General features: G+C 40.5%; 1 protein-coding gene across 3 annotated transcripts in view; it reads right to left on the reverse strand.

The window, feature by feature from the left end:
- Positions 1-9,292: 9,292 nt before the first annotated feature.
- The window catches only part of Csk (C-terminal Src kinase), a 130,120-nt gene continuing 123,417 nt past the window's right edge, over positions 9,293-15,995 (reverse strand). For all 3 annotated transcript variants that reach the window (XM_067791211.1, XM_067791218.1, XM_067791203.1), the window contains 2 exons: positions 15,603-15,689; positions 9,293-13,229 (listed from right to left, as the gene is read on the reverse strand). In XM_067791211.1, the coding sequence (XP_067647312.1) occupies positions 13,050-13,229; positions 15,603-15,689 (267 nt within the window). In that variant the 3' untranslated portion in view covers positions 9,293-13,049. The remainder of the gene's footprint in view (positions 13,230-15,602; positions 15,690-15,995) is intronic.

Raw genomic sequence — 15,995 nt, forward strand, 5'->3', positions numbered from 1 at the left:
AACGACGTTCTGCACATTAAACGGGGACGCCCCCACACGTATGGTAGGAAGCTGCCACAGTTCGCCGGATATTTCAATCGTGAGCGCAGAACATTGGCATCCGACCACCTGCCTATATTTATTTCGCTCGAGCCGACTTCATCGTCACAGAAAAACGCACTTTCATAAACATTAAAAACTGAAAGTAGGACGAATACAAATCCTTTACAGACAACCGATTTGCTGCCCTCCCTATCCCGACTGATGCCCGCCAAGGGGAGCGTGCTTTTCGCAAGGTCATTGAATCCGCCTCGGTAGAATTTCCGAAATTCGGCCCCACTTCCCGGCGGAGGCGGCAAATTTAGCAAAAGAACGTGACCTTATAAGACAGCTCGATCCCGGCGACCCCCAAATAAGGGATATAAAACAATGCATCAAATTGCTTGTGGATGAACACAAGCGGGCGAAATGGGAGGAGCACCTAAGCGGTTGTAACCTCTCTGCCGGTGTAGATAAACTTTGGTCCACCGTAAAGTCGCTATCGAATCCGTCTAGGCACAATGACAAAGTTTCCATCGCCTTTGACGATAAAGTGCTGTCGGATGCGAAAAAATGCGCGAGCGCTTTCTGCCGACAATATATAATGCATTTTGCGGTCGACAAAGATAGACGAGAGGGCCAACAGACACGCAAATAAACATAAATTCAGCGCGTCACCAATTACCATCACCGCCAAAGAGGTTGAGGATGCCATCGGTCATGCTAAACCATCCAAAGCAGTGGGCCCAGACGACATAGACATGCCGATGCTTAAAAGCCTAGGGAAAGAGGGTTTTAAATATTTAGCACATGTCTTCAACCTGTCTCTTTCCACCTTTGTCATAGGCGAAAAATGGAAAATGGCCATGGTGGTCCCGCTACTTAAGCATGGGAAACCAGCTAACATAGGAGTCATATCGCCCGATATCTCTCCTATCGCCAGTAGCCAAGACGCTTGAAGCCATTTTGCTCCCCTACTTCAAAGCAAATTTGCAGCTAGCCTATCATCAGCATGGCTTCAGAAAACTCCATAGCACCACCACCGCGCTAAATGCCATCAGCGCCCAGATAAATTGCGGTTTAAATCAAAACCCCCACCACAGAACAGTACTCGTTGCGCTAGACCTATCAAAAGCTTTTGATACAGTCAACCATGGTACGTTACTGCAAGACCTGGAAGAGTCTACCCTTCCCCCATGTCTTAAAAGGTGGACCGGCAGGCATCGGTGCAATTTAGAAATGAAACATCAAAACCAAGAAGAATTATACAAGGGGTGCCACAGGGTGGTGTCCTATCCCCACTTTTGTTTAATTTCTACAAATCTAAGCTAGCTTCGCCACCAGAAGGAGTTACTATCGTTTCCTACGCCGATGACTGCACAATAATGGCCACAGGCCCAGGCCCACAGACCGATGAGCTTTGCAACAGAATAAACGGCTACCTCCCTGATCTCTCCAGTTTTTTCGCCTCGCGAAACCTGGCATTATCACCGACTAAATCCTCCACGACCTTATTTACAACATCCACGTCGATGGCACTACGCTACCGACTGTCCTACACCCCAAAATCTTGGGTGTGACGTTTGATCAGGATCTACATTTCGGTGAGCACGCAGCCGCAATTGTTCCGAAAATCCAGAGCCGTAATAAAATCCTCAAATCCCTTGCTGGCCGTACTTGGGGAAAAGGCAAAGAAACGCTCATTACCACATACAAAGCAATTGGCCAGTTGATTGCGTGCTATGCCTCCCCTATATGGTCGCCAAGTCTAAAAACTACCCACTCGAAGAAGCTACAGGCCTGCCAAAATACTGCTCTCAGAATCTCCACGGGCTGTCTTTTTATGTCCCCAGAACACCATCTACATAATGAGGCGAGAATACTCCCCATCAGGGAGAGAAATGAGATGCTAACCAAACAGTTCATGTTGAATACCCAGAAACCTGGGCATCCCAACAGACATCTGATTGATGAGCCAACACCGCCTAGGGGCTTAAGGAGTCATCTCTGTAAGCATTTTGAGGAAATACGGCACCTGAGAACTCAGCCGTATGAAGCAAAAAAAAAACACAAGCAGGTCTTTGGTGAACTCCACAAACAGGCGTCGGACCTTTATGCCAGGAATTGCCCGGTGAATCCAGTATTCAAAGAACAGTACCCAAAACTTGCGGAAGAGGAACGCATACTCCCCAGGGAACGGTGAGTCACTCTAGCTCAACTTCGTTCTGGATACTGTAGCAGGTTAAACTCTTACCTATCCTACAAAATGTATGCCCCGCTTGCAATGTGTCCACACATGACACCAACCATCTCTTTAATTGTAATGTGGAACCAACGCCTCTAACACCCCTTTAATTATGGTCCACCCCTGTTGAAACAGCAAGTTTCCTTAGACTCCCGTTAGAGGATATTGATGACAATTTGTGATCGGTCGCAGCTGTTAGGTGGGGCGAAGCACTGCTACAACAACAACAACAACTGATTGAAGAATACAGATGTTGCAGGGACGAAAAATAGTGTGAAGCAAGCTTCACAAAACCTCTAGTAGGTCACATTCACCACTTACCACAGCAGAATTTGTTAACCTACCACTGTCTGTATTTGTTATTTAACAAGTATGTACAAATAATTATTCAGCAATCTGTTCAGAATTTTAATTTTTACTCTCTAACACTCCAGTTGTTGTTGTTGTTGTAGCAATGCTCGCCCCTCCTAATAGCCGCGACCGATCACAAATTGTCATCAATATCCTCTAACGGGAGTCCAAGGAAACTTGCCGTTTCAACAGGGGTGGACCATAAGGAAAGGGGTGTTAGAGGCGTTGGTTCCACATTACAATTAAAGAGATGGTTGGTGTCATGTGGGGACACATTGCAAGCGGGGCATACATTTTGTATGTCGGGGTTGATTCTGGATAGGTAAGAGTTTAACCTGTTACAGTATCCAGAACGAAGTTGAGCAAGAGTGACACGCGTTTCCCTGGGGAGTATGCGTTCCTCTTCTGCGAGTTCTGGATATTTTTCTTCAAGTACTGGATTCACCGGGCAATTCCCGACATAAAGGTCCGACGCCTGTCTATGGAGTTCACCAAGGACCTGCTTGTGTTTTTTCGCTTCATACGGCTGGGTTCTCAGGTGCCGTATTTCCTCAAAATGCTCACGGAGATGACTCCTTAGGGCACTAGGGGGTGCTGGTTCGTCAATCAGATGTCTGTTGGGATGCCCAGGTTTCTGGGTATTCAACAGAAACTGTTTGGTCAGCATCTCATTTCTCTCCCTGATGGGGAGTATTCTCGCCTCATTATGCAGATGGTGTTCTGGGGACATAAGAAGACAGCCCGTGGCGATTCTGAGAGCAGTATTTTGGCAGGCCTGTAGTTTCTTCCAGTGGGTGGTTTTTAGGCTTGGCGACCATATGGGTGACGCGTAGCACGTAATCGGCTGGCTAATTGCTTTGTATGTGGTCAAGAGCGTTTCTTTATCTTTTTCCCAGGTACTGCCAACAAGGGATTTGAGGATTTTATTACGGCTCTGAATTCTTGGAACAATTGCGGTTGCGTGCGCACCAAAATGTAGATCCTGATCAAACGTCACACCCAAGATTTTGGGGTGTAGGACAGCCGGTAGCGTAGTGCCATCGACGTGGATGTTCAATATGGTCGACATTTGGGGCGTCCATGTTGTAAATAAGGTCGCGGAAGATTTAGTCGGTGACAATTCCAGGTTTCGCGAGGCGAAAATACTGGAGAGATCAGGGAGATAGCCGTTTATTTTATTGCATAGCTCATCGATCTCTGGGCCTGGGCCTGTGGCCATTATTGTGCAGTCATCGGCGTAAGAAACGATTGTGACTCCTTCCGGTGGTGAAGGTAGCTTAGATATGTAGAAATTAAACAAAAGCGGGGATAGGACACCACCCTGTGGCACCCCTTGTTTTATTCTCCTTTGTTTTGATGTTTCGTTTCTGAATTGCACCGATGCCTGCCGACCACCCAGATAATTTGCGGTCCACCTTTTAAGACATGGGGGAAGGGTAGACCCTTCCAGGTCTTGCAGTAACGAGCCATGGTTGACCGTATCAAAAGCTTTTGATAGGTCTAACGCTACGAGTACTGTTCTATGGTGGGGATATTGATTCAAACCGCAATTTATCTGGGTGCTAATAACATTTAGCGCGGAGGTAGTGCTATGGAGTTTTCTGAAGCCATGCTGATGAGGGGCTAGCTGCAAATTTGCTTGAAATAAGGGAGCAAAATGGCTTCAAGCGTCTTTGCCACTGGCGATAGGAGAGCTATCGGACGATATGACTCACCTACGTTAGCTGGTTTCCCAGGCTTTAGTAGCGGGACCACCTTGGCCATTTTCCATTTCTCGGGTATGACAAAGGTGGAAAGAGACAGGTTGAAGACATGCGCTAAATATTTGAAACCTTCTTTCCCTAGGTTTTTAAGCATCGGCATGGCTATGCCGTCTGGGCCCACTGCTTTGGATGGTTTAGCGCGACCAATGGCGTCCTCAACCTCTCTAGCGGTGATGGTAATTGGTGACGCGCTGAGTTTGTGTTTATGTGCGTGTCTATTGGCTCTCCGTCTATCTTTGTCGACCGTAGGATGCATTATATATTGTCGGCAGAACGCGCTCGCGCATTTTTTCGCATCCGACAGCACCTTATCGCCAAAGGCGATGGAAACTTTGTCTTTGTGCTTAGTCGGATTCGATAGGGACTTTACGGTGGACCAAAGTTTACCTACACCGGTAGAGAGGTTACAACCTCTTAGGTGCTCTTCCCATTTCGCCCGCTTGTGTTCGTCCACAAGCAATCTGATGCGTTGGTTTATATCCCTTATTTGGGGGTCGCCTGGATCAAGCTGTCTTATAAGGTCGCGTTCCCTCGCTAAGCTCGCGGCCTCCGCCGGGAAGTGGGGCCGGATTTCGGCAATTCTCCCGGCGGGAATGAAATGTGCCGAGGCGGATTCAATGACCTTACGGAAGGCACGCTCCCCTTGGCGGGCATCATTCGTGATAGGGAGGGCAGCAAAGCTGCTGTCTGTTGCAGATTTATATTCTTCCCACTTTCCTTTTTTGAAGTTTATGAAAGTGCGTTTTTCGGTGACGATGAAGTCGGCGGTACGCTCGAACGAAATAAGTATGGGCAGGTGGTCGGATGCCAATGTTACCATCGGCTGCCAGTTGACGCAGTTTACGAGTTCTGCGCTCACGATTGAGATATCTGGCGAGCTATGACAGCTTCCTACCATACGTGTGGGGGCGTCTCCGTTTATTGTGCAGAACGTCGTTTCGTCTATTTGATCCGCCAACATCTCACCCCTACTGTCCGCCCGCAAGGGCGTGATGGGCATTGAAATCGCCTAAGATAATGCGATTGTTGCCAGTGAGTAAGGCCTCGATATTAGGGCGGTATCCACTGGGGCAACAGGTGACAGGAGGGATGTAGATGTTGATGATTTCTAGATTTGCATCGCCTGACCGGACAGATAGGCCTTGACGTTCTAAGACATTGTCCCTGCGGTCGATGCCAGGATCAAATATATAATATTGCACAGAGTGGTGTATAATAAACGCGAGGCCGCCTCCATTTCCGCTCTCGCGGTCTTTCCTGTGGACATTATAACCAGAGCAGGTCTGCAATGCAGATCTTGCTGTGAGTTTAGTCTCTTGAATCGCAGCAATGCGGATGTTGTGCCGCTTCATGAAATCGACTATCTCCGTAATCTTCCCAGTTAGTCCATTACAGTTGAACTGCAGAATTCTGAAGTGCATGAGGGGTGACGCCGCCACTCTAGGGGTAAGTGACGGGTGACTACGCCTAGGTTGTGGAAGGCCAGGACGCAATTGCTGTTGTGGCCTTGGGACTGGGCGCCCTTGGGCAAGCATTGGGGTACCCGGATGATTTGGGTTTGCGACTTGGCAACATGGCGCGATGAAACCCGTCGAGGGGTTGCCGTCGCGGAGACCAGAACATCTAGGAAAGTGGCACCACCCAAGGCAGGAGCTGCATTGAGCGGATGTCGCAAACCTATATATTCTGTGCTGGCAGACGGTGCAAACGGAGGCAGGGACTAAGAGTCTGTTTCCCTGACCTGCACGATTGCTGCCAGAAAAGAGGGGGGGAGAAGAAGACGGGGGCAGGTGCTGATGCTCAGCATTGCTACCAGCTCTACTACGAAGGTAGTAGTTATGAGTGGTATCAGCTGTTTGAGTTGTTGGCGCCGTGGGGCGCGAGCAGCAGCGGGTACTTGTTGTGGCTTGCTGAGCAGCGAAGCTGCTGGAAGGTAGTAGGGATACGCTTAGGCGTAGACTACGGGACGCCCTTGGGTGTGAGCAGCAAGGAGCCACAAAAGATTTATAAAAGTTACGTGGACGTCGGGTTTTGGGATCAAGCCCAGAACAACCTGTCCGATGCAACCATCCCTTGCACGAGACACACTGAACAGAGTATGACCGTCCTAAAAAGATTCTTTTCTGGCAAATGCAGCAAAACCATTTCTCAGGACCGGGGTCAGGAGACGGACCCGGATTGGGTTCGATACCTTCCCGGAGTAAGAGAATATGTAGCAGTCCTGCTGCAAGGAGCTGCTGGGAGGATGACAATTTGTGGGAGGGACGAAACAAATTAAATGGGGTCACACTGAAATGACAGTCCTTGGTCGGGAAAAATCCCGAGTCGGTCCGGTACATAGAACCGACTGCCTTGGGAAGCGCTAAAACTCCAGTCAGTATATTTAGTGTGCTTAAATTATGTTAAAGTTTTTGGTGTGGTGGAAGTGACCTACTAGAATTTTGTGAATCTCCGCTGCTTTCTACTGAAGTTCGCGCATGCAACATCTTTATTCTTGAATCAGTCTTTGCTATTAGTCTTACTTATTCCAATTAGTGTTTTCGTATAACACAGTTGACTTTCTTGCTCGATAAGACAATTGAGTACTGAACTGCTTCGTGGTTTATGAGCGGTTATTCATTTTACGAAGCATGACTATGTAAATGTGTGTTAATATCCTCTAAAGTGCTTGATATTCTTTGTTTGCATACACACTAATACTCATTTTTTGGTTAGTCCACGAATAACCTTAAAAGGTGAATAATTGCAGCTCACTGGTAGTGAGCTGGCAAATTGTCATCAAAGTCCTCTAACGGGAGTCCAAGGAAACTGGCAGTTTCAACAGGGGCGGATCATAGGCAGATTGGTGTTAAAAGCGTAGGTTCCACATTAATGGTGCTTGTTACCAGTACGTATCAGATCTATGTATATCCGGCAAATGTATACAAGCCATAACATTCTAAGTCAAATTTTATAGGCTACCACAAATATACGGGCATAACAGCTTAAGTTATATATATCGTCGCCTGCTTGCCAGAAGCATGAATGTGCCAAAATGAAAATGTTGGGAAATCGAGTTTCAAAGTGTATTGCTCCCTCAAAATTAGAAGAATTAGTTTCTAATGTAAACATTTTTCTACATATTATATTAACACTATGCTCTTTCAACTCAGATAATTGCTCTGTTCGCATCCCTTCTATTTTCCGAAATTTAGCACATTCATTTTTCTGGCACAACAAAAATTTTAAAAACTGATCTAATTGCGACTCATGTTTTCTATAAATTTAGATGTGCTGAATCCAAATACGCTATAAGAATTGGCCCAAGTGGTCATGGTATGGCCTTAACCTCAAAAAACGTAAAAAAAAAAAAATCAATGCAGATTGATTTTTAAATAATGTTAGGGCCAAGCCAAGACCAGCTAGGCCAATTCTGTTGGCGGATTGGGATTCGGAGCATCACAGTACTTGGGAGGGTGCCGAGGAAACGGTTACTCACTTCATCTGCGAGTGCCCAGCCCTCACGAAATTTCGGTCCCGAACTCTAGGCAATTATGTGTTGCCGGACTTAAGGGCGGTATCAAACTGCCGCATCAAGGACATCAGTAGGTATATTGTTTTAACCAAGTGGTTTGAGTAAAACAATATGCAGGGTACATCAGCCTAAAAATATAATTGGCTCCAGGAGAAAGTGCATCAAAATGGCGCCTAGAGCGCTACTTGGGCCCGGCTCCACAGCCGGGCAGCACAGCAACCAACCAACCAACTTGGGAAAACATCCGCGGCTGTGACTTATCGAAAGTATGTATGTAAATGACAAAAAAAAACACATTCAATTCAATTTTAATTATTGCAAACTTAGAACTAGTTCTTATTTCCATCATAATCAGAATCAGAATCTTCTCCTGAATGTTGTGTTCGGGTAAAGCGTTGCCCTCTGGATTTTTATAATAAGAACGATATTCTTGGTATAAACAGTTTTTTATACATTTTGTCTTTTAGTTTTGATTCGGCAAGAAGCAACGGCTTCGAATAAACCGGTTTACGTTCAATTAAACAACGACCTTTTCTCGGATATTCAGCTATTATAAATTCTTCATCGGTATAATTTTTTTTGAGGAATACATTATACAGCTCATCTTTTGTGTATCTCAACTAACATATATATTGCATGGTTTTATAGCTCTCTGGGTAAAATAATTATACATTTTAAAAGTCGTCATACAATTGTATGTGCACTTCGAAAAGTTTAGAGGAGTTACGAGTTCCTCTAATAATTTGTGCCCAACCTTCAGGCACGTATACCGGAACATTCGAACATACGAATGTGTGCTGTTCTTACTTTTTTACAAATATTGTTGAGCCATATCAACGAATGTGTCATACAAATAGGAAAATCATTACCTTGTTCCCAGCCAGAAACATGAACGTGCTACATTCATTTTTCTGGCTCAACTTTGTGTGATTGAATTATACATTCGTGAAAATGGCACTGCAAATTATTGGGGTTTCCATGTGCATAGGAAGCTCTAGATTTAAGTAGAATCTAAAAAGTAATATAACGAGGCCTATAACGCAAAATCAAAAAAATTTCACATTCATGCTTCTGGTTAGTGGGCGACGATATCTTAAAAATATATCTGCGGCGTTTGCAGAGGCTTTTGTGCACAGTTTTATAGCGACATATTGTGCTTCTTATTCTCAACACAAACAGCAGGTAAAAATATATACATAGTTGATTTCTATTGTCGTGGTATTTGCTTTGATTCAGTTACAGTCACGGATAAAAACCGCTATGAATGAGAGGCCACAATCACAGATCATGTTGTTCCTCACAAATCATGGGATCGGCCAACAATAAATACAGAACAGTCACATGATTTAGGTGAATTTGGTGAATTTAACGATGACCTTTAATATTTAAACAAATTAAAAGTATTATATTCAATTCTGTTTATTCATACTACATTTTGTATATGCACATTTTACAATGCACATTTAAAAAAATCAAAAATGTCATATGCATGTGTTTTTTTAGAGCGAATTGCTGCCTTACTTTTGGTTATATTTAAATTTTACATTTACATTTTGTTGAACAAAAAAACACTTAAGTTAGTTGTATTTGATTACAATTATGTCCAATGTTTACAATTATAATATTTATAAGATAATACGTATGTATGTAGTAAGTATATGTATTTTATACCTTATAAGAAATCATACAAACAAATTTTGCGTGTTTTGTTGTTGTTTTGCATAAATAACGTACATTAGTTAATAAACTTAGCATACAATTGTCGCAGCAGTACTGTGGTAAATAGTAATATTATAGAATTTTATGTAAGTAGTTAAGAGTAAATAGTATTGTATGTAGAACGTTGTGATAGTAATTATATATATATAGTTGTTAGAGCGGGTTAAATTGTATGGATGGATTTTTTTCATCAGGAGTATAGCAAAAACGTAATCACAGATGATTCTAAGAACAATTTTTGAAGACACCATTGTTGTAAGCCCGATTTCGAGGTCCCAATTAGGGCTGGGACTATCCGCATATTCGAATATCCGTACGGATATCCGATGACATGGATAAAATCCGGACGGCATGGATATCCGGTTAATATTCGTTTGTGAAACTATCCGAATATCCGGATTTTTATATCATTATATTTTATTATTTATTTTATTTATCGGCTTATATTCTGGCGCAGATTTAGAGAGAAAAGCTGCGTCCATAGCATTCTCTTGAAGATGGAAAAACCGATAGTGGCACCATAGACTTGATGTCGGGCCTTTGTTTTGTAGCGTTTTTCCCCAATATAAACAAATGGCACTGTTATTTTCACTTCTTTTCCTTGGAAATGATCCCAAATCTTGCTGACCATTTTAGCACTCATTATTAGTTTAAATTGACGCTTTGAATAATTGTTGATGTTTGTAAAATTGTAGCTTTTTAATTTTTGACATTAATTTAATAATCTACAAACATATTTTGTGAATAATTTTTCGATGTTTGCTTCGTTCCATTCTGATATGCAGATATTCAACTTTTATATTCCAGTATCCGGACATACGGATATTGGAATTTTCCGTTTACGTATCCAGATATCCGAACAGCAGATATCCGGATTTTCCATTTACAAATCTGGATATCCGGATAACCGGATTATTTGCTTAGCTATCCGGTTATTTGAAAAATAGATATTTTGGCATATGAATGTAGGGTTTGGCCAAAAAATCGTCATAGCTCCTGATAGAATTATACGAAAAATATCACATTGGGCTTACTTTAAAGGTATTTTGCGTACATTTCAGAATCTGTATTAATATATAGTGTTTTTGAATTTTAGTAGAGATATCAGGCTTAAATTATGAGAAATTAGCCTAAAATGAACTTTTAATACGTACCACGTAATTTTCTTAATATTGCAGATGGTGTAATCCAAAATAATTCATGTTACGCTCATCCAGAAAAACATTTTATTAACAATGTTATTTGATGATAGAAAAGCCATACGTGATAAGAGCTATCAAAAAAATTTTATACTATAGAGATAAAAATGCTTGATCCAACTAAACTAGAGTTTACAAAAAATATAATATAAATTTTAATGCTTCAGATTATATGATTGATCTTAATGACGATAATTTACTATCTGAACCGGCATTCACAAGAAATATTCCATACGATCACTTGGTACAATTCTTAGATTATGATGAGCCAACACTAGATGATTCTAATATTCCAATGCATATACAAGGAACAGAAAGATATGTACAGTTGTTAACATCTGTTTCCAAACGAGTTATAGAAACAAAAAGTGAAGGTGTTATGGCTGTTACATAGGGCTGTGAACTGCATCCGGATTTTTCAACTATCCGGATAAACGGGATATTGGAATAACCGGATATCCGGATTCGTAAATGGAAAATCCGGATACCCGCTGTTCGGATATCCGGATACGTAAACGGCAAATTCGGATATCCGTATGTCCGGATACTGGAATATAAAAGTTGAATATCTGCATATCAGAACTGAACGAAGCAAACAACGAAAAATTATTCACAAAATATGTTTGTAGATTATTAAATTAACGTCAAAAATTAAAAAGCTACAATTTTACAAACAATTGAAAATAAGAACAGTGCCATTTGTTTATATTGTTAAAAAAACGCTGTTAATTGATTTAAATACCCCACGAATATGTATATCGTTATTAATGTTAAATAAACATATATGGTAAATCAATTTGTTGCTTTCACTGGATATCCAAAAATAAGGTTATTAACCGGATCGTCATAAATCCGGTTATCCGGTTAACCGGATATCCATGCCGTCCGGATTTTATCCGTGTAAACGGATACGCGTACGGATATCCGATTATTCGAATATGCGGATAGTCCCAGCCCTACTGTTACAGCAGAAAGTCGTGAAAAATAACCGCGAATGGAGAGCAAAAAAGATTTTAAAAAATAAAAACATAACATCACTTTTATTTTGAAAAATACGTTAAAATGGTCAATTCTAAGTAAAAAAATAATTTTTTAAATAAATTACATTAAAATTAAAAAAAATTTTGTTTTTTTGTTTATTACTTGAAAATATAGGTTTTATTTTGAAATTTTTTTTGTACTAAAACGAATTCGAAAAAAAAACTGTCTGAACAAAATTTGTTGGAAATATTTTAGCCGTAAAGAAAAAACAATTCCATAAGAAATTTGTTAAAAATGATAATATAGTAGTTAAAAGTTCATTTTAGGCTAATTTCTCATAATTTAAGCCTGATATCTCTACTAAAATTCAAAAACACTAGAGATATTAATACAGATTTTGAAAAGTACGTAAAATACCTTTAGAGTAAGCCCAATATGATATTTTTCCTATAATTCTAACAGAAGCTATGAAAATTTTTGGGCCAAACCCTACCTTCATATGGCAAAATATCTATTTTGCAAAAATCGCAACCTCGAAATTGGACTTACAGCTATGGTGTCTTCAGCAATTTTTCTAAGAATTATCTGTAGATTACGTTTTTGCTATACTCCTGATGGAAAAAAAAATTTAACCCGCTCTAATAGGTATACTACAAAATAAACAAAACAAAAAGTTGTACGTCATATAAGTTATTACGTTAACTAAACAATTTTTAATTTTAATATATATATTTTTAACTTTTAAATAACATTACTTTTTTTCAAAATATTCAACTACACATTACACTTGTCAAATAGCTGCTGTGTTATTTCTTCTTTTCTTTTCTTTTTTTTTAAGACATTTTTTTTCTTTGCACGGTGTTCAACGCATACGCATTACGCTTTTTACACTTTTTTAACCTACTTAAACTGCAAATAGTTCACTTATAAATTAAACATTAATTACAAATAAAAACAAACACATTTTTTTAAATAAAAATACAAAAAAAGGTTTGCTAGCAAAATGTCGCATATCAACTTTTTCCCACATTTTGTATTTGACTTATGCTTAAATAATATTTATTATTATTATTATTCATATCTATAATGTAATATGTATGTATGTGTATGTATTTATGTATATTACTTGGTAATTTATGTAAGTTGCTCACTTCGATTGGATTGGATTGGATTGTTTTTTAAATATTTTATTTTAGATGTGATGTTTGTTTGAATGTCGCATTTTAATTTTGGTGTTGTTTTTGTACACATTTAAGCTCTCACGCTGGCGTAGCATTTTTCATATGTAACAATTTCACTTTCAATTCGGCAAAGGTTGGTCGCTTGGCTGGATTTAAATCCCATGATTGACGCATCATTTCATAGATTTCAGGTGGGCAACCTTCGGGCGCTTCCATTTTATAGCCGACTTCAACATGCTTCACCACGTCATTGAGGGGCTGCAATTATGAAAAATAATATAATATATACATTAGACTGGGTCGATTTATTAACCGACATCGCGCCATCGATTTTTCGATAGGATTTGGGCTCAGGAAAAAAAAGTTCCACTACGCAAACCCAAAAGAATAATTTTCGAGCTTGCGAAATTAAATTTTTTTTTTACTTTTTTCGACTTTGCTTTTTAAGGTTTTTTCATGACCTACTAAACAAATTTTCATTTGATTGTAAAATTTTCATGTATACCCTGTCCGACCCAAAAATGTCCGCTAAAAACGTTGTCGATAACAGTTTTTGAAAAAAAAAAAAAATATATTGAAAGTATGAAAATATGTTTAGTAGGTAAAAATCAGTAAAAAAAGTCAGAAAATGAAATTACGCAGCTTCGAAAATTATTTTTTGGGTATGCGTAGTGAAAAATTTTTTCCTGAGCCCAAATCCTATCGAAAAATCGATGGAGCGATATCGGTTAACTTTCGTCCATACAAATCGACCCACCCTAATATACATAAATATTTGTTTTGATATCAATCAAATGACATCCCTGAAAAATTGGAAAAGCGATGGTGATACCGCTACTAAAGTCTGGGAAACCAGCTAACGTAGTATGCTCATATCGTGGAATATCTCTCCTATCGCCAGTAGCCAAGACGCTTGAAGCCGTTCTGCTTCCTTATTTTACCGCCAACCTGCGGCTTGCCAATCATCAGCATGGCTGCCGAAAACTATATAGCACCACCACGCGCTTAACGCCGTCAATACACGGATAAACTATGGACTGAATCAAAAACCCCACCATAGAACACTACCCGTAGCGCTAGTAGTTATCAAAAGCCTCTCATACAGTCAATCACATTCTCCCATTCTAAGAAAGTGGACTGCAAATTATCCGTGTGGTAGCAGGCATTGGCAGTTGAGGCACATAACATCAAAACACAGAAGAATTAAACAAGGGGTGCCACAGTTGGTGTCCTATAGCCCCTTTTTTACCTTTTACATGTCGCCGATAAGTGCACGGTAATGGCAACAGGTTCCAGCCCTTTCATGTTGTTGTTGTTGTAGCGACAAGGACACTTCCCGAAGGCATTGGGGAGTGTTATCAATTTTGATGGTCCTTTGTCGGATGCAGATATGGTACGTTCCGGTAACAAGCACCATTAAGGCACAAGCCCGACCATCTCAGGGACGATTTAGTATGGTCACATGAAACCTTCAAGGCCATAACGCCCTCCCACCCCCTAGATCTGTGAGCACGCCAGAGCCTCGGCTGTTAAAGTAACAGGATTCGCTGCGGGTAAGTGAGGTTGACAGTTGGGTTGGAGAAGCTATATTTTGCGCTAGCAGCACCTTAAAAGGGTTGCACTCACCCGCTGGGGGCCAGCCCTTCCATCGATGGGCTATGCTATTAAAACAACGACTATTTCTCAAGTGTTTCCAGTTTTCTTAACACGCGAAATCTGACCATTTCACCGGCCAAATTCTCGGCAACCTTAATTACAACATACACAATATGCGGACCACATTGGACATCCACGTCGATGGCATTACGCTACCGACTGTATTACATCAAAAAATACTGGGTGTGACGTTCGATCTAGATCTACATTTTGGCGAGCATGCAGCCACAATTGTCCTAAAGTCCGGAGCCGTGACAAAATTATCAAGCCTCTGACCGGCAGCACTTGGAGAAAATATAAAGAAACGCTTATAACCACTTATAAAGCAATATGGTCACCAAACCTAAAAGAAACACACTGGAGGAAACTGGAGGCCTGGCAAAACACCGCGCTCAGAACTGCCACGGTATGTCGGCTGCATGTTTACCAAAATGTAGGTCCTGATCGTGGGTCATACACAGTATTTTTGCGTGTAGGACAGCCATTCCGCTTCCCACCCCAAGTTCCTAGCCTGTTAAATATGCGTATGATACAGTCATATTTATAACAGGATGCCCCTGTCCCATATCTTTAGCTTTTTCAGAGGTCATAAATTTTGTATACCTCATCATTAAACTTCTTTGAATGACAATAAATCTTCTGGATAATTTTTTGCTAGAGTACTCAAAAGAAAACTCATATAGTTCATCAGCGTCCATGATTCCTAGCCGTACATCAGGACAGGTGTGATGAGAGATTTATAGAGTGTGATGAGCGTGATCCTTGTTCGTGGAGAAAGTACTTTTTCATTCTATATGGCTTTAGAGAAGTTTTATAATAGCCAAATTATGATTTCAATCATCTCACGTGTGACAAAAGATGGCAAGAATACAAGTAGCTTTTTGTATGTCATTGCATATATTGATGAATGTAAAAGCAATAATACCGTATGTAATTATTATATGTACATATTTACAAATTACAATATTTACTTACTATGCGGGGATAAGGAACTCGACCAAACGAATAAATTTCCCATAACAATATCCCAAAGCTCCACATATCAGACTTGTTCGAAAAACGCTAAAAAAATATGTAAAGAAAAGTCCAAATGTTATTACATGTAAATTGTATTAATTGATTTCACACGTTAGTGTTAATATAATTTTGTAGCGTTACTTGGAATGCGTTTCAATTTGAATGCAATTGATGGTAAAATATACATACACACATATAGACCACACAAGTAGTCCAGTTATACTGACCCACATAAAAAAATGTTTAAGTTAAACGGTTTTATTGAAAACAATACTTACATAAAGTAATAATAATACGAAAAGCTAGAAAATAATTAGGTAGGTCCCAGGTACTAGTCATCACACTTCTCAG

Source organism: Eurosta solidaginis, chromosome 1, assembly GCF_040869045.1.
Source record: "Eurosta solidaginis isolate ZX-2024a chromosome 1, ASM4086904v1, whole genome shotgun sequence".
Classification (NCBI taxonomy): Eukaryota; Metazoa; Arthropoda; class Insecta; order Diptera; family Tephritidae; genus Eurosta; species Eurosta solidaginis.